The sequence below is a fragment of the Orcinus orca genome, chromosome 2 (assembly GCF_937001465.1).
Source record: "Orcinus orca chromosome 2, mOrcOrc1.1, whole genome shotgun sequence".
Lineage (NCBI taxonomy): Eukaryota > Metazoa > Chordata > Mammalia > Artiodactyla > Delphinidae > Orcinus > Orcinus orca.
The window spans coordinates 19,708,552-19,732,620 of NC_064560.1; the positions used below are offsets into that span (position 1 = coordinate 19,708,552).

General features: G+C 45.8%; 1 protein-coding gene across 4 annotated transcripts in view; it reads right to left on the reverse strand.

Annotated features, from left to right (window-relative positions):
* CAMK1D (calcium/calmodulin dependent protein kinase ID) overlaps window positions 1-24,069 on the reverse strand; it is a 418,140-nt gene that overhangs the window by 229,090 nt on the left and 164,981 nt on the right. For all 4 annotated transcript variants that reach the window (XM_049706161.1, XM_004275865.3, XM_049706159.1 and 1 more), the window contains exon 2: window positions 21,808-21,939. In XM_049706161.1, coding sequence (XP_049562118.1) covers window positions 21,808-21,939 — 132 coding nt within the window. The remainder of the gene's footprint in view (window positions 1-21,807; window positions 21,940-24,069) is intronic.

Below are 24,069 nucleotides of genomic sequence, written 5' to 3' on the forward strand. Positions count from 1 at the left end.
CATCTGCTTGAGCCAACTGGAGTTGGTTTTCTTTAGCTCATGCAGGACTTATAGGGATATGCTAGGCTGCTATTACTGAAAAACAGAGGAGGAACAATTCAAAGATATTTGAATATTTCTCAAAATGTTGTGCGAGACTTCATATAGGTTTGGTGGGAGAAACCCACTGAGTTCTTCATCCCTGTGGGCCGTCCATGAGCACTGGAGGCTATGAAGACTGTTCTGAAATGTGAGATCCATGAGACCACTCGTCAGAGCAGGGACCCTGGCAAAACCCCTCTGGTTTCAAAAAGCTAAAAGAAGCTGATGGTGGTTTACCCACCACAGCTGGTCCTCAGCGAAAACTTGCACAGTCATGCTTCAGAGCATCCCACTCAGTGAGGGAGAAACGCCCTCTTGAGCAGGATAGATGATGCATGCTGTCCCAAAGCCTCCCGCAGGCCCAGATGGCAAGTCACCGGAGACCAGCCTTAGCAGCCCGGGCTGACGTCAGAGCCCCCAAAGGCTCTGCACTTGGTCACCATGTTTGAGAAGCAATGGCAGGGTCAGAATGGAGCCCCTGGACTGAGCCAGCTGAGTCAGTGCTTTTCAAAGTGTGGTCTCTGGACCAGCAGGACCAGCATCATGGGATAACAGAAACATAAATCTGGGGCCCAGGATCTGGGCTGGCCCCCGCAGTCTGTGTTTTCCCAAGCCCCCTGCCCCAGGTGATTCTGATGCCTCTCAAATTTGGGGAACCACCAGCTAAAATCTCCAATGAGTTCCCAGAAAGACTGGCCGAGTTGTGAAGAATTTCTCAGCAAGGATTTATCCTCACTTTACATCTACGTAGGGAAAGCGGCATATTTGGTCTGAATATCAGCTCCCAGCCTAATGACCAAATCCAGCTACCCAAGAGGCCCCAAAATCTACCAGTAGTATTTTCAGGTTATCTGTGGTTTTCCTTGTTGGTTAGTCTTTTTGAATCCAGGAACTGTACTACGTGTTTGTATTAGGAGGCCATGTGATACACACACAAAAAAGGCTTAGATTCTAGAGAAACCTACATTTTAATCTCAGCTTTGGCCGCTACTGAAACTTTCTGAGTCTCAGTTTCCTCATCAAATGGAGATTCAATACCTGCATTACAGTGTTGTTATAAAGTCTGGAGATAAATATGCACAGCAGCAGGAATATGTGTGCTCAACAATGGACATGCTCATCCCCATCACCACCACCACCACCATCATCACCATCCTCCTCCTCATCACCATCATCATCCTCCTCATCACCATCATCACCATCATCACCATCACCACCACCATCATCACCATCCTCCTCCTCCTCCTCACCATCATCATCCTCCTCATCACCATCATCATCACCATCACCATCCTCCTCCTCCTCCTCACCATCATCATCCTCATCATCACCACCACCACCATCATCACCATCCTCCTCCTCATCACCATCATCACCATCTTCCTCCTCATCACCATCATCATCATCATCACCACCATCATCATCATCACCATCATCACCATCCTCCTCCTCATCACCATCATCATCATCATCATCACCATCATCACCACCATCATCACCACCATCATCACCATCATCACCACCATCACCATCCTCCTCCTCCTCACCATCATCATCCTCATCATCACCACCACCACCATCACCACCTTCCTCCTCATTATCACCACCACCATCATCACCATCCTCCTCATCATCACCATCCTCCTCATCATAGCCATCACCATCCTCCTCATCATAGCCATCCTCCTCATCCTCACCATCCTCCTCATCATAGCCATCCTCCTCATCATAGCCATCCTCCTCATCACAGCCATCATCCTCATCCTCACCATCCTCCTCCTCCTCTTCCTCATCACCACCACTACCATCATTATCATCTCCAAGTCCTTTCGCAGATATGGCTTACTTCTTGAACAACAGCCTCTATGGCTTTGGTGAAGAAAGTTCAATTTTTTTCTTCCGGTAGAATTGACATGTTACTCATCCTTAATACTCCCTTAAAATTTACTGCCACTTTTCCAAATGAGAGCAATATACCTAGTAGAAGCTTCTTCCCCCATTAGCTTTTTATTTACTTACATAAATCTTAGGGTTCAGCATCATTTTAAGAATCTACACTCACAAGGTATTAACCAGAACCTGAGCTATCTGAGCCCAGCTTTCCACTCTCCACACACACAAAGACAAAAAGGAAAATAGGTACTCCCGGGAGTGCAGACATTGTTTCCACTGAAATCACGTGGTCACTGTGCCTGAGTGCTGACAGCTACTTTGCCATCATAATGTTCTGATTACTCTAAATCTAGTTAGTACAATCACACTCATGCAGTCCTTGAAAAAATAAAAACTCAGGCTTCCCTGGTGGCACAGTGGTTGAGAATCTGCCTGCCAATGCAGGGGACACAGGTTCAAGCCCTGGTCCGGGAAGATCCCACATACCGCGGAGCAACTAGGCCCGTGAGCCACAACTACTGAGCCTGCGCGTCTGGAGCTTGTGCTCCGCAACAAGAGAGGCCGCGACAGTGAGAGGCCCGCGCACCGCGATGAAGAGTGGCCCCCGCTCACCGCAACTAGAGAAAGCCCTCGCACAGAAACGAAGACTCAACACAGCCAAATATTAATTAATTAATTAATTAATTAAAAAAAAAAAAAACTCAAAGTGGAAATGCTACCTGAAAGAAAGAGCAAAGCATGGAGTATATTAGAAATATGGAGATACTCAAAATGATTCACAACCATTGACAATGTCAGATAAAAATCTAAGTGTCTTATTGGGAAACAGCATCATCTTTGCTGTTTATCTTAAAACATGCCTGGCAATGGGATAGGCCATTTTCACAATGGCAAATATCAAACTGTATGTTTGCCAGAACAATTTCTCTTATATTAGATGCTAAAGAAAAACCAACTCATATAATTAGAGCCATCAAATTAAAGACATTGAGACATCAGCTCATCTATTCCCCCTCTAGGCAGAGCTATAACTGCCCCAGTGTAAACAGTATTTTCTAAGGTCTCCAGATAAGATACTGTAGTCCCACATTCCCATATTAGATAATCTTCCCCTAGCAAAAAATTGTTTTTATTTCATCTATGAAAAAATTTAAATTTCATCTATGAAAAAAAATTTCATCTATGACTTCTGAAGGAGTTCAGAACATGCTACCCCAAAATGTGTCATGTGGGCATACTGAATATTTTGAGTTAAAAACAACAAATACAAGAAAAACACTCCGACCCTCCTTGTTTTAGAACAGGAGATGAAATTCCCATTTGAAAGACATCTCCTCCCTGTAGCAGAAGGAAAGTAACATTCTTATCATTAAGGACTAGAAGTTGAAACTGAGAGCATTCTAAACAAACAGACCTTGTTGAAATAATTATTACCTTCCTTTAGTTTCCCCACATAGTCCCATCACTTTTCAACAACTGTCTTTTTTTGTTCAACCTCATATAAAAGCAAATCAATCGTTTTCACCATTGCTTTGGGGCTTCATTCCTTAGGAAGGTTCCCGTGTCATGTAAAACTTGCATTAAATCCATCTGTATGCTTTCCTCCTACTGACCTGTCTAAGGTCAGTTTAATTCTCAGGTCCAGCCCCAAAGAACCCTAAGAGAGTAAAGTAAAAGTCTGCCTCCGGTACACCCCTGTGTCCTCAAATCCCATGTCCTGATCTGTGCCCAGCCAACGGCAAGTGGAGAACTGCGGTACTTTAATTTCTCTGGGACTCATTATCTTCACTGTAAAATAAATGATATGGAATATTAGGGCTACATGTTATGATTCTAAATCTTCACGAACTTAAAAAAAAAGCACAGTGCCCTCACAGAATGCTAGCCACTCTCATACAATAATAAATATGTGTGAACGGATGCCAGTTGTCAAATTTGTCCCGGTAAAATAATACCAGTTGCTCCTGGCTCTCCTCCCAGAACCTAATTTCCAACCTCTGACCAATCCAGTGGCTCCTGGTGGAACCTTCCCAAGCACTCTCATATCCTTCCTTAGGTTGGTACCCAGATAAGGAGACACAGTATCCCATGACTCTTGTTTTCCTCTCCAGTGGGGCTTAAATGATACAGTCATTTTGTTATGATTTACATTCTACTTTTCAAGTACAAAGTGAAATCTCAGCTGGCTAACAAGCCCTGTTTGAACAGTAACGCTTCTGCATACAAAGTGCATTTCCCACCGTCATCTGAATCAGAGTTCTCAGAGGGCTTAATATGCAACTAATTCAACACTTGCAGAGTCACTAGCTTTGCACCCCAAATACTGTGACCTGGGAGGCAAGCGGCTGGCTCAGCAGGCTCCAGTCTTTCATTGACGCTATATATATATATATACATACATATATATATATATATGTATGTATCTCTACATATATAAAATATATATTTTAGTCTGACTACATTGATACATCCTAGATTTCCAACTCAGAAACATCTGTTAATTAAATTACTTACAGATCACACTGAAGAACAAACTGCAGCCTTAAGAAATATCTAGAGACAGGAGAGGTCTGGCTCATGCAGCCAGGTTTGGAGGACTAAACCTTCAGGATCCCCTTACTGGGGAATTTTGCCTCTGCCCAAAGACCCTCTGTGGTTTCACAGGGCAATCTCAGCCTCCACAGAAAAGATGGGATCGCTGGATGCTCTGCTTATGGAAAAAATGCCCAAGGGAAACACAGGATAAAAAGCTTAGAGCGGACACCTTTTTAAATGACTCTACCATGTGAAGACACAGCAAAAAGACGCTGCTGTGAACCAGGAAGCAGTGCCTTGATCTTGGACTTCCCAGCGTCCCGAACTGCGAGAAATAAATTTTCTGTCATTTATTAGCCACCCACCTGTATTATTTTTGTTACAGCAGCTGAACAGACTAAGACAGAAGGCAACTGTCATGTCATAATTAAGCTCTCTGAGAGTTTTAAGAAGACAGCATTGGTCAACAGGGTCTAGTGTTTCAGAAAAATTAAAGGGAATCTATACTTTGAAAAGGCTATGGTGTTTGGCAACTCAACATGAATTGGGGCTCTTTGAGGAAACAGCGTCAATATCACGGATGGGCGGAAGACGTGTTGTAAAGAGCTAGTAAGTGAGTTGATGAGGGAGGAAGTACAGCAGTCGATGTAGAAACACAATTTAAAGAAGTCTAGTAGGGGAAGAAGACAAGAGGAAGGAAAGAAAAGAAAACAGAAGAAGGAAGGAGAAAACGTGGGGCATTCTGAAACCATCAGAAGCTACAGGGTGAACCCACTGTTCTAAAAGTCAGAACTTCAGAGGAGAAATGATCCCACTATATGCTGTCAATAATATCAAGTGTTGGCTTCCTTTGGTCCATCTTAAAAACCCAGACTATAATTATGACCTACCTCAGGGGCCAGAATTTTTGTCCTAATGGGTTTATGCATCTCGACAGTACTAACCATCATACACCATCATGATATCCAGTCTCTTCATCTATGTAAATCAGCCCCTCATCAGGGTAAAAAAACGGTCCAAGGACGTCCTCTCTCTCTCTCCAACCCTGCCTTAGCCGTAGGCCATCACTCACTGAAACAAGCACCATTTTCTTTTTGTTTAGGGCTCCTCCCCTCTGGCGGGGACTTTCACAACCATACCCCAGATGGTCCTCGGTCTCTCTTCTGACATTGCTCTAATCCACCTTCATCCCCTGCAGCATCACAGGAATCATCCTTCATCTTCCCAACATTCCCTCCCTATCCTCCTCTATGCAGAAGTCTTTAGCAGTTACTCTGCCGCCCAGCAGATGAAGTACAAACCCTTTATCCTCCTAGGTAAGCACCTCTGTGCTCTGAGCCATGCCCCCACTCCTTCTCACCTGCATCTTCTCAAACGCTCCCAGCCACATTTCCAAACTCAGCCCCAACATCATCTCTTTCTGTCCACACCTGTTCCAGTTGTACCATCCACGGAGATGTTTTCCCTCCCCCCTGCTTCCCCACCCACGAAAAGCCTCCCCATCCTTCAAGGTCACTCCAACACCACCTGCTTCTGACTCGCCCAATGGCTATAATTGGTCCCCCTTCCAAACCCGTCTGCCAAGCATCTGTGCCTCTCCTACAGTACGCTCAGGCCACTCTTACGCACACTTGTTGGGTGCTCTGGGAAACCCCCTTGTCTCAACTCTCAGTTCCTGGAGGCGTGGACTGGATTTTGTTCAGTTTTGAAAGTGTGTATATAGCGATCAACAAGGTTCAAGAAATGAAATCTATTAATTCAGTGCAAAACTGTGCTAGTTTCTTTACGGAAGGTAGTTTAGTCATTGAAACGTTAGAGCCATTGATAGTATCTTTCCATATTTTAAATTTTGGAAAAGCTATAAACAGGAAAGGAAAATCTCAACCAGAATTATTTAAAACAATAGGGGTATGTCTTTGGTATGCCATTCAAACGTTTCCCTCTGCAGTCTCCATTTTAAAAGAGAGGATCGTGTGTTCCATCTGAAAAGAACTGACCGCAAAACTGGAAATTCTGTGCCAATTCTTCTAGGGATTTAACGTACTCTATCAAGCCTTTTTTTTTTAAGTTCTTAGTTTTTTAGTGATTTCCATCTTTGAAATGAATGCAAATTTGCCACTCTCAAAACATTTTGGTTAGGATACACGTGCTTATGTTTTCAAAATATTTGAAGATTCTCTTCACTGAAGGAAATAAAGCATTTTGATTTCTTTTTAAGAGGGAAGGGAATACGCATTGTCTTCTTCAATCTTCCCTCCTGTGACATTGGTATAATTCAATTCAATAAAACAGAGGAGTACAGAAGCAGGGAGTTTGCCAGGCACTAGAAATACATGAGGGTCTCAGCTCTCATCCCTATCCTCAAGGTGCTTTAAATGTAGCGGGAAAGGGCTTCCCTGGTGGCGCAGTGGTTGAGAGTCCGCCTGCCGATGCGGGGGACACGGGTTCGTGCCCCGGTCCGGGAAGATCCCACGTGCCGTGGAGTGGCTAGCCCGTGAGCCGTGGCCGCTGAGCCTGCGCATCCGGAGCCTGTGCTCCGCAACGAGAGAGGCCACAACAGTGAGAGGCCCGCGTACCGGGGCGGGGCGGGGCGGGGCGGGGCGGGGGGGGGGGGGGGGGGATGTAACGGGAAAGAAAGACCAGGAAATGGGCAATTACTCCATATTGTGATAAGTGGTACAATGGAGGAAAATACTCCATGTTACTGGAGCACACAGAAGGGGCAGCTATATCATCTTCTTTTCCAAAGGAAAGTTTCCTAGATCAGTGTTTCTCACAGGTAAATGTGCAAATGAACCACCTGAGGGTTCCGTTACACTGCACACTCTGATACAGTGGGTCCAGGGCAGGCCCTGAGAGTCTGCACTTCCAACAAGCTCCCTGGAGATGCTGCTGGTCTGTGGACCACACTCGGAGTAGCAAGGGTGCAGACCAGACCCCAGCGGAGGCGAGACCAGGCAGAGGAAATGATGCGAACACAGCCAGAGGGGAGACCACGACACAAACCTCTCAAAGAGGTAAGTGAATGGGGAAAAAGCAAATTTAAGACTAGGAAAATACCAACCATCCTGGAAGTGTGCTATGGCCTTCTTAAATAGATTTAAGAACTCTCCAACTCAGAGTAATTGTAAGAGGACAAATCTAAATATTTAAAAGCCTGAGCTGTAAAATATTTTGAAATGGACTTGAGTTATTTCGAGTTCCTGTAGAATCTTGAACTCACAGCTACACAGGATCACTGCCCCATCTACTTAGGTGAAAAGGTAATTACCAACATTTAGCACACTGGGGTCAACAACTGAAAAATATTCATTTTCCTAGCAAGCTTTTATAATACCTTCCTAAGAGTTTTTTATTGTCATATGCTCACCACACAATTTTTGAGAGTCGTAGAAAGGATGCATTTCAAATGGATCTGTATCCTGAGTAAGTCAAGTTCAGAATAGCAAGATTTTATATAATAAATGTAATAGATGATTGTCATTTTACAAAAAGATGCAATGAAAAAATGCTGAATGAAATATTGATATTATGGGTTATTTTGTTAAAAATTATAGTTTCTGCTAGTAAGTGAATGCAGCTTGTTACTGCAAAACAAAAGATTAAATGTACACACTAATTGAACCCTTGAGAACAGAGAATACAGAAGTCTGAAATCTCTACTCTGAAAAGTGTCACTGCCATCTGTTCATCCAACTCAGCACCAATATTGTGAAAATATTCAGGCATATTTCTTGTGTAAGTAGTTTTTGCAGAACAAAATTACCACTCAGAAGTTTGTACTATACTGCTTGACACTGTGGTCTTTATAAAGAAACAAAACCTCTCATTCTAAATTATTTTTTTAAAGAGGAATATCTTTTTGGAAAAATTACATTGACTGAAGAATAATACCAGACTGAATAATAATAATAACTTAATGACTGTCCCCTCACCACCTATATGAGCTAAAGCATCCAAGTCTGTGTAGTGAAATTCTGTGTCACTTAATTAAATGATGATGTTTTGGAAAGTGAAACCACTTGCCATATTCCTCCAGGTAATTATACCAATAAACAACTTTTCATTTCAGCTTTATTGAGATGTAAGTGACCAGAAGCAACTTCTGCATGGATAGTGTTCATGAGTTAAATTTAGCTTACTGACCTACTCCTACAAGCTTCATAAGGTTTTAAGAAAAAAAAAAAGGCACTCCAAACCAAAAAAAAAAAAAGGGAAACACAAAGGGAAGGAAGGAAGGGAGGAAGGGAGATGGCAGGAGGGAGGGAGGGAGGGACTCGCTCTGGGTAGAAGAACAAGTTAATCCAAGTTTCAACCATTCTACTTACATCTTTAAAGAATACCTGAGTAAAAGCAGGTGTGGGAGTTTCTAGGGCTCACTGACAATGTGCTGTGTTCTGAATCCAAGAGAAAAGGGGACCTTTACTGAGTTAAACAGAAAGATGCGCTCACAAACGGATTTGCCTCCCAAGTTTTAACGTTCTACAAGACATTGCTAACATTCAACCCAAGACTGGGCACTACCTGAATTTTTACTCTGCCATCCCTTTGGGTCACCTCCCAGGGGCTGTATCAAGCAGCTCTAGAATCAAGGTTGGATGTGTGGAAATACAATTCACACCAACCACCTCAACTCGACCCAGGGAAGCACTGGTTTTAAAGAAGTAGCGACATTATCCCTTACTCTCCAGCAAGGAGACTCACTAGAAAGGATATCTAATGCTGAGTAAATACTTCTTTCTGTAAGTTTACTTTTTATACCTAGAAAAAGTTACCTACTGATGTATAAAAACTTGCCATTGAGGAAAATTCTGTGGCTTTCTGAACTGGTGGGCTTATCCCGCCAACGGTACCTTTCCTCTGTGGTCAGCTCTTCAGCGGCCTCCCCTTCCCTGTGGCACTTACCCTGGGCCACCCGTAAGATGACCCATGTCCCTCAAACCCACTCTGATGTCCAGTCATGGTATGCAAGAAGCCACCCCTCTCTTTGTTTCTACAACATTCCAGAAAGGTACAGCGAGGGCAAAAGTTCCAACAGAGCAAAGCAGGAACAGGAGCGGGGCCTGGGTGTTCAGCACGCCTCCCTGGCCTGTGGCCAGACAGGGAGGGTGAAAAAGGCTTCCCAGATTACGTGCCCCCTGCCACAGCAGCACTCTGCATAGTTTCCAAATTATTCCACCGTCTGCAGCTGGCTTCTTCCTACTGCACTTCTGAGTAGTGGTATCGTCATTCTATTGCCAAGAAGCTGGCACAAAGGACGAAGGTCCTCAAACACACCTGAAATGGGAAGGAAGTATTCCTAGTGGTTCATCTTTAACACGGGCTCTGAGCTCCTTTCTAGCAAATTCCAGAGAACCAGAGACAGCTGGAGGCAGAACACGAGAGCAATCACGGCAGCCTGCGGCATCAGTGCATCACCACCAAGGAGGGGAGGCAGAAAGAACAGCACATCTAACTGAAATCAGCAGGCGGTTCTGGAACCAGATCCAATGTCCCACACTGGAATCTGGCCAAGCTACCGGGGCAGGGTCTTTAGTCCTTGCCAGACATACCATGGGGCTCTTTTTTTTTTAATAAATTTATTTATTTTATTCTTGGCTGCATTGTGTCTTCGTTGCTGTGCACAGGCTTTCTCTAGTTGCGGCAAGCGGGGGCTACTCTTGGTTGCGGTGCGCAGGCTTCTCATTGCAGTGGCTTCTCTTATTGTGGAGCACAGGCTCTAGGCGCGCGGGCTTCAGCAGTCGTGACACACAGGCTCAGCAGTTGTGGCTCGGGGGCTCTAGAGCGCAGGCTCAGTAGTTGTGGCGCATGGGCTTAGCTGCTCCGCGGCATGTGGGATCCTCCCAGACCAGGGCTCGAACCCGTGTCCCCGGCATTGGCAGGTGGATTCTTAACCACTGCGCCACCAAGGAAGCCCACCACGGGGCTCTTAAAGATGAGGAAGAGTCACTTGCTTGCACTCTACCAAAGGATGCTCTACAAGAGGGCCAGCGTGGTTATGTGGAAAGAGCTCTGAACGAGGAGGCCAGAAACCATCGCTCTGGCAGCACATCCGCGTAAGTCAGCTCTGTGACCTTGGGCCACTCACTTAACTTCTCTGGACCTGTTTCTCCATCTGGAGGTCAAGAGAACTGGACCAAGATCTCTAAGTTCTCTAAGATCTTCCAGTTCTAATGCCCGGTGACTCTCATGTTAGGGAAGCAGACAGTAAGACAAAGAGAGCAGCAGCTTTCAGAGTTTTTTTTCAGCAAGAGAAACAGTCAAGCTAATGCATTCCTAACAACTCTGCAACCACGCCGGGCATTAGCACTGTGGCACCTTCTCCGCTGGATGAGGGCAGCCACCTCCCTGCGGCTGCTCCCACGGGGAGGCCATACTTGTGTGATGTGATTTCCAGGAAGGCACCTCCTCCCCATTCCCGCTGTCTAGCAAGATGTCCCCCGTACACATAGTAATAACTAAACAGCAAACATTTGGAGAGCTCACATAACATGCCAGGCACTGTTCTAAGTGCTTTGCGTGCATCGGCTCTTTAATCCCTACGAGAAATATGTGAGGTAAGTACCAACAATATCCCCATTTTCCTGATTTTTCTTCCGGCCACACGGCGCGGCTTGTGGGATCTTAGTTCTCCAACCAGGGATCGAACCCGGGTCCCCCCGCCCCTCCCCAGCAGTGAAAGCGCCGAGTCCTAACCAATGAGCGGCCAGGAAGTTCCCCCCATTTTCCTGATGATGGAGGCAAAGAGTTGAAATCATTTGCCCAAGGTCACACAGCTTCTAAGTGGTATAGTCAGATGAAATCTCAGGCAGGCAGGTTCTCAGGTCTTCACCAATATTTTACACTGCCCCTCTGATGGCAGGATAAGATAGACAGAGATTATTTTCCTTCACTATTAATGAGCACCCCCATGCAGTGGGCTGTTGTCTACATCAAGAGTATGTGGCCCTGTCTTAAACAACGTGGAAACACCAGACGGATCAAATCATGATGGAAAAGACAGACAGACCCGGGTCTGACTTCCTGCTCTATCTACTTACGTGGTCTCCAGAAATTTCTTATTTAAGTCCCAGCTCAACTGTAAAACGTGAATAATAATAGACACTTCAGAGGTTGACTGTGAGGATTACAGAAAACAAGGCTCCTAGAAGTCCCAGCTAGTTTCTAAATTATGACAAAGTGAGAATAAGTATATTTAAAGTCTCAAGGGTAGCTACAAATGGCTCTAATTTTCAGGTTCTGGTTTTAGCGTTATCAGTCTATTAATTTAATTAATTGACATCTATTTCAATTAAACTATTTAGCATCTACTGACACCTATTATCTATTGAAATCTATTGCCATCTATTTCTTACTATTTGTTGGGAGTCATGAGACATTTTTTTTTTTTTTTGGCCACGTGGCTTGTTGGCTCTTAGCTCTCCGACCAGGGACCGAATCCAGGCCCTCGGCACTGAAAGCGTAGAGTCCTAACCACTGGACAGCCAGGGAATTTCCGGGAGTCATAAGACGTCTGATTCCTATAGGCTGTTTCTAGATTGAACGAAGTTCCCATAACAGTCTCCTAACAGAAGGGCAGGCTGTGGACCCTAAAAGATGGGGAACAGCTCCATAAGTGAGACTCTGCTGTCTCCCTAGCTCCATCACTCACCAAAATTATACCCTCTGCACCTCAGTTTCTCCTTCCACAAAATGGATACAATTTCTGCTCTTACCTCTTCCGCCAACATATTCTGAGCTCTTACAATAGCATGATGAGAGTGGTAATGCCTAACATTTACATAATCCCTAACACTGGAGCATTTCAATGTAATTTAAAAAGGCTTTTCATATGCCTTATGATCTTATTTAGGCACCCAGACAGCAGATTTTTGACAGCCTTGAGGGTATATTGACTAAATTAAGCAAAAAGAATTTTTTGCTCTTCAGTGGAAAGATATAAAAAAACTGAAATGTATTTTAAAATGTGTATATACATATGTGTATGTACATATGTGTCTACATATATGTGCATCTGTTCCCATTTATGCACATATACACACATATAAATGTATGCATTTAGCGCATCAGTTCTGTAGGCTTCAACAAGGACGAAAACACCGCAGCCATCACACCACTGTATTTGTTTACAAATATCCTTGCCTGTGTTTGGATTCCCCAATGATACCTACCTCATATCTGAATCCTATAGTCAACCCTATTTTTAAAATATTTATAAAAGAAAAATGTAAATGGCTAAAAAAATGAATATTAAATCCCATTTACCAAATTCCATATATATCACTATTTTAGAAAAGATTTCTTTCACTGTATATTTCCTAAAAACTTCAGACCAATCTCCTAAGACTCTGACCTCAATTTTTTTTTTCTTCTTTTTTTTTTTTGCGGTACGCGGGCCTCTCACTGTTGTGGCCTCTCCCGTTGCGGAGCACAGGCTCCGGATGCGCAGGCTCAGTGGCCATGGCTCACGGGCCCAGCCACTCCGCGGCATGTGGGATCCTACCGGACCAGGGCACGAACCCGTGTCCCCTGCATCGGCAGGTGGACTCTCAACCACTGCTCCACCAGGGAAGCCCTGACCTCAATTTTTAAGCTGACTTTCAGGACAAAAGTCAGTGATATGGCTTTAAAATGGTAAGTTTTTAAACCACCCAAGGATAACCCTGGACTTCAAATATGTAAAATAAAATCTATTCACCAAATTTTATAGAGTTTAAACTAGATAATGAGTCATAAATAAAACTTCACTGAAATCATTTATCTACCCATACAAACAATGCCAAAACCATGTCGAAAATAGAACTGACACAACCTAAAGTTTAACAGAAAAGAAACAGTGAACCTTTGGGGTATATTTATTTCTTTTTCTGTATTTGCCATCCTGGTCTATCCTAGGACTCCTTGTACTTAATCTTTCATGCTGTGAAATACCCTCCAATATAAGGCTATTCTGATTTTTTTGAAATATCAGACAAGAAATACATATACACACACACATATATATTCACATACACATAGAGAGATATATACAGATACAGATATCAACTCACACAATCTGCTGGAATCATTTAAATAAAATTTATATAAATCATTAGCTAAGTAAGTTTACTGAAGAAGGGAGAAAACATTTGCCAAGATATATTATTAGAGGAAATTAAACCACCAACTAATCCACACAAGGGCTGAACTGCCCAAACACAGAACCAGATTAGCTGACAGAGAGCTAGCAAACGGAAATAAGCGTGCAAATAACTAACACTAACACAATGTTTCTTCAACTACTCTAAATATCTACAGAGTAATACATACAGTATAAAAGGTGGTAGGAACAGCCAGACTGGATGAAGTCAGCCTTGTTGTTATAGGAGAATCATCTTCGCCTCTGCCTCGTTTTCCAGGATGCTCCCTGCCCCCATTGGCTGATGGACCCGTGTGCGCTGGGTCACGAAAGCCCACTAGAAGTCAGCAGAGATTTCTTCTTCGCCCTAATCTCTACTGAGTCAGCTCCTAAGCCCAGACTTCTAACTCCGTATTATCACCTGAATCTCCTCCACCCACTCCTCCCCTCCATGCTCCCCACCATGCCTTTAGCTCCAGGCTGGACTCAGGAAATCCACAGGAAGCGGACCTCACAGTCAGAGTCAGGAGGGATAGAGGTAAGCTTGGTGCCGTGGGGTCTCAGAGGGAAGGGCCCCCACCCCCAGCAGGGACAATGGAGGGGGGAATCCTGAAGGAGGGGGCATCTCAAACTGAGGCTTAGCCTACTGTAGCAGGAAGGAGAGGGAAGGTGAGGCAGAGGCCTGAATCATCTGTGCAGCAATCATCTGTTCGTTCTGGAAGAATGAAACTGAACTTGGGGGGTGAGGAGGTGAACGCTACACAGCAAGATGGCAAAGTGGAGGGGAGGGGCTGTTTACAACGGAGCTTGGATTCCATCAAGCAGGTGACTTCCCAGAATTAAGGTGGGGAGGGTCAAATCAGACATGCATTTAAAATCTCAGTTGCACAGTGTTACTGGAACAAGGCATGAAGAAAGGGAGTCAGTCTGATCATGAGAGCCATACTTCACATGATACTTGGGAAGCAGAAACCGCAGGCAGGGAGTGGCCCCAGAGGTTCACGGTCACTGGAAAGATAAGCCAACATGCCTGGTCAAACTAGTTTGAATATCCCTGTTTTGTACTAAGGGATACCACCAATTCCCTTTTCCTCCCATTCATGGCATTCTGTAAGCAATGCCCAAGAAATTGATAAAAACTCATAAAAGTGCATTGATTCTGGATCTCAAATCAAATTTTAAAAATGTGGCTGGATTATCAGCTATGGACAAAGCACCATGGGAAAGCCACTTGGAAGCATCAAATGTATCCTGTTTTGGCTGTAAAGTCACGTTGGCATGAGACCAGTTTTATTTCTTATACACATGCCCACTGTTAGGATGAAGTAAACAACGACCAGCAAATAGTGGTCTGAACAAAGCGGAGTTTACAGTCAGATCCACGGGGCTCAAAGAAATGGAGAGGCCGAGGTATAGCGCGAAAGAGGAGAAAGTCCACCAAATTCAGCAAGATTCCAAGGTCAAATCTCTGGTAGGGCCAGAGGGACGAGCGTCAGCTCGTGCGTGTGTCTGATGCTTTCACTGAGCCTGGCGTGAACAGGTCCAGGATGGGCTGTTGTCAATTTTCCAACAGGACTAGGGGCCTTCGGCAGATACACCCACCCGTGCATGCTCCAAGCCTGACAAGACTGTGACTTTAATCACACACACAGCACAATAACCACCACCAAATAACTTAACCGCATCCCTCAACCTGTTTTGCTCGAACTGCACATTTTTCCCAGAATTAAGGGAACTTTCAGCAAGGCTTTTCCAGGGGAGCGAAGGGTTCTAGGATCCTAACAGATAGACCTGCCTCCCTGTTTGTTATCACAGGGCCTCCAGCCATTCCTCTTCTTACTTCCTGCCTGTGTCCTTAATACCGACACTACCTTTCCAGACGAGAGGTCTCTCCATGTTGGAACATCATCTTCTAGGCAGATCAGATCCTTCAAAAGCTGAATTGGTGCCTGAGAAACTCAAGTATCAGCTTTACCAGCTCAGCCATTTTCAGTCATTGGAAAAGTGGTTTTGTTCGCCCTGAATCGATGAATTTCTATTGATGCGTCTGTTCCTCTAACACACACAATAAACTGTCACTTGGCAGTGATTTAAAGAAGCAAACGGGCCAGGCTGCCATCAGAACAAAGCTGCAGGAGCAGAAGCAAGCCAGATTTAAATGCGTTCATTTACAGAAAAGCCTTTCTCTGAAGGCTAATACTTAATTCAAAACCAGCTGTCCTCTCCTTTGGGGGCTCAAGCTGCCTGCCTTCCCTCTACTTAATCTGTACGAGAGAAACATGTCTGTCCAAGATAACCAGGGAATCAAGCTACTGTAAGAAGTGCCCAGGCCTCTGGAGCCCGGCTGTCCCCTGGTTGAGGTGCTGACTCACGCTCCCCCCAGAAGACCCAGCCCCACCGCCCTGCCCGAGATCCATCCTGACCTTGGCCTTAGCGGATCCTGGGCTTTGGCGTCTGCTGCCTTCGGCAGCCCTGACCCCCTTCAGATAGTGGCCTTGTCACTGAGTCCTGCTGACTTGACCAACCCCTACGCCAGCCTCTCCAGGCCAGGAATGGCCATCACTGCCCCTACCTACCCTGCTGCCCTCAAAAAGCCAGGTTCTCGCTCTTGAACCCAGCCAGTGGCTGGTGCCCACTCCCCACTGATGGGAGGATGGGGTCAAGTCAATTCCCCTCTCTTAGTATAAAACCCAGCTCTTCAAAAGGGACCACATTTGAGTTTGCTTCTCTAAATGAAGCCTCTCATCTAAAGGAAACGTCATCTGTGTGCGTGTGTGTGTGTATGTGAGTGGGTGAGTGTGCGCGCGCACACAAACACGTGTGTACACATCTTTCCCTACTCCTGGACACATGAAGAGCATCTCTACCCCGCTGGGAGGTGAGACCTTGAGGCCCTAGAGCAGCTGTTCTCAACACTGACTTGAATGCATGTAAGAATCCCGGGATGGAGAGGGGCTGCTTTTCAAAATTTCCCAACGGCCACCATAACCTCCAATTCTAACTCAATCGGTCTAGGATGGAGCCTGGGTGTCAGGATGTTCGGAAAAGCTTCCCAGGTGATTTCAATGTGCCACCAGGGTTGAAAACCACTGCTTTAGAGAGAAGGCGGCAGAGACCGTCAGCTGAGACTCCTCAGTGTATTCAAGATGGAGAACATGCAATTTAAAAGCAATCGCTACCCAGGCTCCTCCCCCAGGGAAGATCATCTCTGTAGCCGACAAAGTAACCATTACAACAGCGTGTGGAATCCTGGTGCCATGTTTCATAAGCACAGTAACTCTTTTACCAGTCTGAGCCTCGGTTACCCCAACTGTTAGGAAAAGGGCTACTCTAAATACATCTGTCCTGTTTCTTCCATCTCCCATATTCCAGCTTTATGCATCCCCTTCATCCCCCCATTTCAATACAGACTGTCTATATATTTGCCTTTCTACTTCTCCAAAAATACTTTATGTGTTGCCTTGAAATTGGATTTGGGTAGTGCCTGCCCTCTAAGTAAACAATACTACAGAAACGATAAACTCTATAATCCAGTGCAGGGGATGTAACACTGATGATGTGATATTCCATAATGCAGAGAACACTCCCTGCGTGGGACCTGAGCTAACCATTCCACCAGGGAAAGGTGGTGCTGCGCCACACAGACCCTGCCCCTGGCCAGTCAGACAGCGTCTCTCTCTGCTACATAGTAACTGTCTACCATGAAGCCAGCCTCTTTTTATTCCCTCTGAGCTTGGTTTAATATCCACTTTCAAGGAAGAGATTCATTTCGGAACTATTTTCAGAGCAAGAAAAAAGACATCCTTAAGGATATATTAGCTACATTACTTAAATCCAATGAAATATATAAATCTTTCACCCTGCAATAAACGCAACACGTAGGAGGGCAAGCAGTCTCCCAGATGGGCCTCCCTGGATGAAAAATAGCCTGGAAATATACAAACGACCAGGGTATATGACAGAATTTGGAATAATGCAGGCCTGTCTGGGACCCTATCTACAATGATTTAGCTGTGGAAAGTACCAAAGGATTTTTTAATATGTGTTTTCAGAAAATTTTAATATCCAGCAAGCCCAGATCACAGCTGAGCTGCTGAGCTCCAGACCTCCATGGTCAACGGGTCAACTCCACCCAGCCATTCCCAAGACCAGCATGTCTGAATCAGAACTCATCACCTGCCCTCCGGCTCCTGGATTTCTGATCTCAGCTAATGGGGTCGTTACCCACCCAGGTATCCAATCAGAAACCTGATAGTTATCCTAGAATCCACTCTCCCCTCAATCCTCCCCCCATTCTTCCTGAATCCCTAAGTCCTGGAGATTCCATTTTGCCCCTTGCATCCCAACACACACCTCCTGTTTCAATGCATTGCTTCCCCGACGCCTCCAAAGGCTGCCTAACTGCTCCCCCTAGAGTGAGTCTTGCCCGCCCCCCAATCTATCCTTCCAAGTTCAGCAACAATAATCTCTATGAAACAATCCTTCAAGGCTCCCCTCTGTCTAGAGGATAAACTGGGGTATACAGCGCCCCCCCGATCCAGCCTCCCCAACCTCGGGTCTCCCACACCTCGCCTTGAACCCTCCACCTGGTCCAGTGAGCTATGTGGAGTTCCCAGCACACCAGCCTGCCTCCCCATCTCCTTTCCTCTGTTTGCACTGCTCCTTCCTGGTTGGAATATCCCTCTGCCTTTCTGTCCTCAGCAAAATATATTCATTGTCCGGACCCACCTCCTCCAAGAAGCCTACCCTCACACCCCACCCCAAAGGGAAAACTGAGCCCCTGGTCAGACCTCTCACACAGTATCTGCGACGTTACTGCACTTATTTAGCTCCTGGAGGGCAAGGATTGTATCTTGTCTTTTCAACCTCGGTTCCAACTGATGCGTAGGAATTTACTAAACATCGGTGAAATGAATGAATGCTTCAATGGTGGCTTCTAACAGCAGGTTCAAAACTATCTTCTTTACAACTCACATACTTTGCTTCCGGCTGCTTATAACCTGGAACGGCTTCTTACTCCACTTATAAATCCTTTGCAGGGGACCGAAACAATAAATCAGTACAGGAGATACAGCACCTTTTATCCCCTGAAAAATCACTTCTTTGTTTTCCATTCCTGAAAAGAGGGTCACACTTCAAGGCACCCCAACAGCAGAGAGTGAGAACTATCAAAATAAGTGATTCCCAATCCCTGGTCCTCCCTTGCTTTTATTTCTTCTTAATTTTTATTTTTTATTGAAGTATAGTTGATATATTTATTTTTTAATTGTTTTTAATTGGCCACACCGCACAGCATGCGAGATCTTAGTTCCCCCACCAGGGACTGAACCCACGTCTCGTGCATTGGGAGCGTGGAGTCTTAACCACTGGACCGCCAGGGAAGTCCCCTCCCTTGCTTTTAAATGCCCTCTTGCTGGAAGTGTGTATTATTTGAATGAGGCACAGGGTGGAGACACTACTTAAAGCAGAGGAAACAAGGCATGAACGAAGACTGGCTTATGAAGTCTACACTGCTGCCCTTGCCCATGTAGGTGCAAGATAACACTGAGAATAAAACTGACTTCCCCGGCTTTGTGGCTTCTAAGCCCATAAGGGAGACACATGAAAATAAAGGCACCATCCTTGACTCAGCATCCAGCAGCCCCTGTGCCCCAAGGTAGGCCCTCTGGGGAAGCTCTGAGCCCACCCAGAATCCCATCTCAAATGCCAAATATCTGCAATGTGGCTACAACTTCATACACAGCCAATATCCTCTTCTCTGAGTGCCGATTTCATATTGGAAAATGAACAATTTAAATAAATGTTTCATTAACATACTGTTTTCCGGCCTGATGCTAATGTACTTAGAGTAATTTGTTTTCCCAAATTCTCCGCCACAGAATTATTTCATGCAGTCCTCACAGGACAACCTGAAACTCTTCAGGTCCCTAAGAGACAACCTAGAAACCAACCAAACAAATAACAGAAAACCCTTGGACTTAAAAGCCATCGAGACCCACTTGTTCTAGAACACACATCACACATGCTGCAGAACAGGAAGATCCGGACCACCTCAGTGGCGCTGGGTTTGTATTGACGGCAACAAAGCACTGTTCCGAGGGCACTGTTGGTCCCCAAGACACAGAAGTGGGAGACGTGGCTTACTCAGGAAGAATGCAGAGAGTGTGACATCTTGTTCTGAGGCCCTGTAAGGCTTGTTCCCATTTTTCTTTGCTTATCTGATTCTTACTTTGTGCTGATTCCAAACCCCCCAAATCTCAAGGATACTTTTAACATCTTTCACTAACAGGAGAGCTTAAAATCTTCACAGCACAATGCTCAGATACACCCCAATCACGCAAAAGCAGGTCCCATATAAAGGTTTGTTCCCCCAAACCTTGTGAGACACGGGGGAATGGCTCGATCATGAGGACATGGGAAGCAGCCTGGACACCACGCTAACGGGGGGCCATCTTTTGGGTGGATCCAGCCACATCAGAATGGTTCTCTGTGGCACCAGTGGGCTGGAGGCATGATTTTGATTTGATTCTGCGAAACTGTGATTTATGAGAAATATATATTTGGTCACTGAGATGACCAAAAAATATTTCTCATATATATATTTGGTCTTGTCCACAGTTCCTGACTCACGGCTCCCAAAAACCTTTGGAGTTTCCTAAGTGTTGAGAGAGACAGAAGTTTCTTTGTTATGTGAATGAGATGACTTTTAGAAGCACCTAAGCATGGGGGCTGGTTGCCAGGAGAACCAACCACGTGACTAGAGGGTTGGGACTTTCAGTTCCATCCCCCTGATTTCCGGGGAGGGGAGAGGGGCTGGAGGTTGAACCAATCACCAATGACCAACGATCTTTATCAATCACGACTATATAATGAAGCCTCCATAAAAAGCCCAAAGGACAAGTTTTTGTCCCTTTTTGCAGAGCTTCCACATTGGAGAACCAGAACGCTTCTGCATGCCACCGTGCTGCCCCACGGTCCCAGAGGACAGAAGCTCCCTTGTTCGGGACCCTGCCCTGTGTATCTCTTCCATCTAGCTGTTGGTTCGCATCCTTTAATATCCTTTCAGGATAATTCGGTAATCTAGTGAGTAAACGGGTTTTCCTGAGTTCTGTGAGCCATTCTAGCAAATTGATCGAACCCCAGGAGAGGGCCCTGGGAACCTCTGACTTATAACCAGTTGGTCAGAAGTACAGGTAACAACCCAAGCTTGAGACTGGAGCCTGAAGTGGGGAGCGGTCTCACGGGACTGAGCCCTTCCCCTGTGGGATCTGATTCTGTCTCCGGGTAGACAGTGTCAGGACTGAGGTGAACTCTCGGACACCCTGCTGGCAACAAAGAATTGTTTGTTGGTGTGGGAAAACCCTGAGCCACACACCTTGGAATTGGGTCCAGGAACCCCATCCAGGTTCTATTACACGGGAAGCAAAATCAGACTCAGTGAAGAGGTGAAGCAGGTAACCAGTGAGCTCTGGCACTCTCTGGGTGCCAGGTGCCAGGTGTGTGGCAGAGAGCAGGAGACCCACCAAAGACTGGAAATCACACTGGTGGGGCGGGGGAGGGGGGTTACCTCCCTGACTGTGCCACATCTGAGCTGCAAAGCGATGGACAAGTGACTTCCATTTCTGAGCTTCACCTCCTTCTTATAAAATAAAGCAACAACAAGAAGAAAACAATAATAGTAACTGGGGGCAGTGGCAGCGGCAGCTACCCTTTCACTGAGCACTTACTATGCAGCAGGTGCTGAACAAACACTTGCTAAGCGCCATCTCACTTAATCCTGAGGACACCTGGGAGGATATTGTTAACTCCAGTTTATGGAGGAGGCTCAGAGCTCAGGAACCAGCCCAAGGTCACCCAGCTGCAGGGGGTGGCGGGGTCTTGGTTCAAAACCGAGTCCATCTGACTGCCATGTTCTTTGGAAGGAATAACAACCTAAATGACTGGCACAGACATTAGGAAATGCTATATAATGTGAAAAGTGCTCTGGACGCCCTGCACGAAAGGCAGTCAGGGTTAACAAGCCCACCCCTCACTGCGGGCCAGCATCCTGGTCACCCTCTCCGACCACTGGGCAGCCAGCTCCGGGCAGCCTCCTCCCTCCTGTGGGCCAGAGGCCCGATCATCCTGGAGCATCATTCACTGGGCGGTGGGGGAAGGAGGCCGTCCCTCCTGGTACTTACTTTCTCAGGACCGCAATCTCATTCTCTATGCTGCTTTCTTTGCCCTTCAGTGCCTTCTTGGGGATACATTTCACCGCAAAGAGTTTTCCAGTTGCCTTCTCTTCAGCTAAGACCACTTCGGAAAATGCCCCGCTGTGAACAAAGAGGGAGAAAAAGAAGCGGCTTAGATTCAGGAGATCTGGGCATTCCCGACAGCTCCTCTGATCCCACTACCAAAATCTGAGTAACAACAAGAAGAACAATTCCCGGCATCACTGTGACTTTTTAACCAGCCACACTCCCAACCAAACTTCTTTGTGCAGAGGGTAGACAAAGGCAAGTGTGACCTCTTGCAAAGGGACACAGGAATGCCCACGTGGGTGTGGGCACCTGCCATCCTGCACAACAACCAAGCAGCAGTCACTTGGGAGCAACAGAAAAGCTCCAGAAAGGTTCCTGCGGGAAAGATCAGGTCCGTCTGAAGCTGTCAGCACCCACACACCCCCAAGCAGACGAGAGGATAACACCGAAATGTCTAGATTCCTCCCAGGCCCTTTCATTCCCAAGAAAATTTCAGAGCACTTGGCAAAGCCGTAATTAATTCTCACAGATAGGTACGGGTGTAATTAACGTGTGTGACGCATGGTACCCACACAGGTTAATTAAATTTCAAGGCCATGCAGGGCTGCAGCAAGCAGCTTGTTTCTTTTTTCAACCAAACAAATAAAAAGAAACATGATGCCCTGAGTGGGGAGAACTTCCTGCCGGAAAACAGAAATCTAACTCTGTGAGGCCACATCACCAAACTGAAAATGTAACCAGAACATTCGGGGCCAGAGATTACATTTCTTCAGAGAGGTGGTCTGCGAGCCCCAGACGCTGCATTGTCCCCCCACCTGACACCTTGTCTGTTTCCAGCAGACAATGCCTGGATGCTGCTCCTGTACTGGGGCACAACTTCTCTAACAACTCAAACAAAAACAGACACCTCCACTGCCCGCTGCAGACCTCTGTAACCTGGGCTTTGTGCTCGCAGGCCGCGGAAAACCACCAAGTCATTCTCTATCCCTACACTTTCAGGAGCGACTCATTTCCTCTGAGACACACCAAACATGGCTTCTAAACAGTTATGACTAGAGACAAACTCTCCTACATCAAAAGAAACCACTAGAAGGACCAATGTCATCCCAATATTGGTCCCTCAGGGCCTTTGTTCTTCAGCCAACATCAAAGAGATGCCTAAGCAATGGAGGAAGGGATAAAGAAGATGTGGTACATATATACAATGGAATATTACTCAGCCATAAAAAAAGAACAAAATATTGTCAATTGCAGAAACATGGGTAGACCTAGAGACTACCATACTGAGTGAAGGAAGTCAGACAGAGAAAGACAAATATCATATGATATCGCTTGCATGTGGCATCTTAAAAAAATGGTACAAATGAACGTATTTACAAAACAGAGAGTCACAGATGTAGAAAACAAACTTATGGTTACCAAGGGGGAAAAGTGGGGGTGGGATAAATTGGGAGCTTGGGATTGACATACACACAGTACTCTATATAAAACAGATAATAAGAACTATGGTTGGAGGCTTCCCTGGTGGCGCAGTGGTTAAGAGTCGGCCTGCTAATGCAGGGGACACAGGTTTGAGTCCTGGTCTGGGAAGATCCCACATACCGCGGAGCGGCTGGGCCCGTGAGCCACAACTACTGAGCCTGCGCATCTGGACCCTGTGCTCCGCAACAAGAGAGGCCGCGATAGTGAGAGGCCCATACACCGTGATGAAGAGCGGCCCACCCTTGCCACAACTAGAGAAAGCCCTCACACAGACATGAAGACCCAACACAGCCAAAAATAAGTAAATAAATTTAAAAAAAAAAAAGAACTATGGTTGGCACAGGGAACTCTACTCAATACTCTGTAATGACCTATATGGGAACAGAATCTAAAAAAGAGTGGGGAGACTGGTTCAAGATGGCAGAGTAGAAGGACGTGCTCTCACTCCCTCTTGCAAGAACACCTTAGCTAACTGGTGAACAATCATCAACAGGAAGACACTGGAACTCACCAAAAAAAGATACCCCACATCCAAAGACAAAGGAGAAGCCACTATGAGATGGTAGGAGGGGCGCAATCACAATAAAATCAAATCCCGTAACTGCTGGGTGGGTGACTCACAAACTGGAGAACACTTGTACCACAGAAGTCCACCCACTGGAGTAAAGGTTCTGAGCCCCATGTCAGGCTTCCCAATTTGGGGGTCCGGCAACAGGAGGA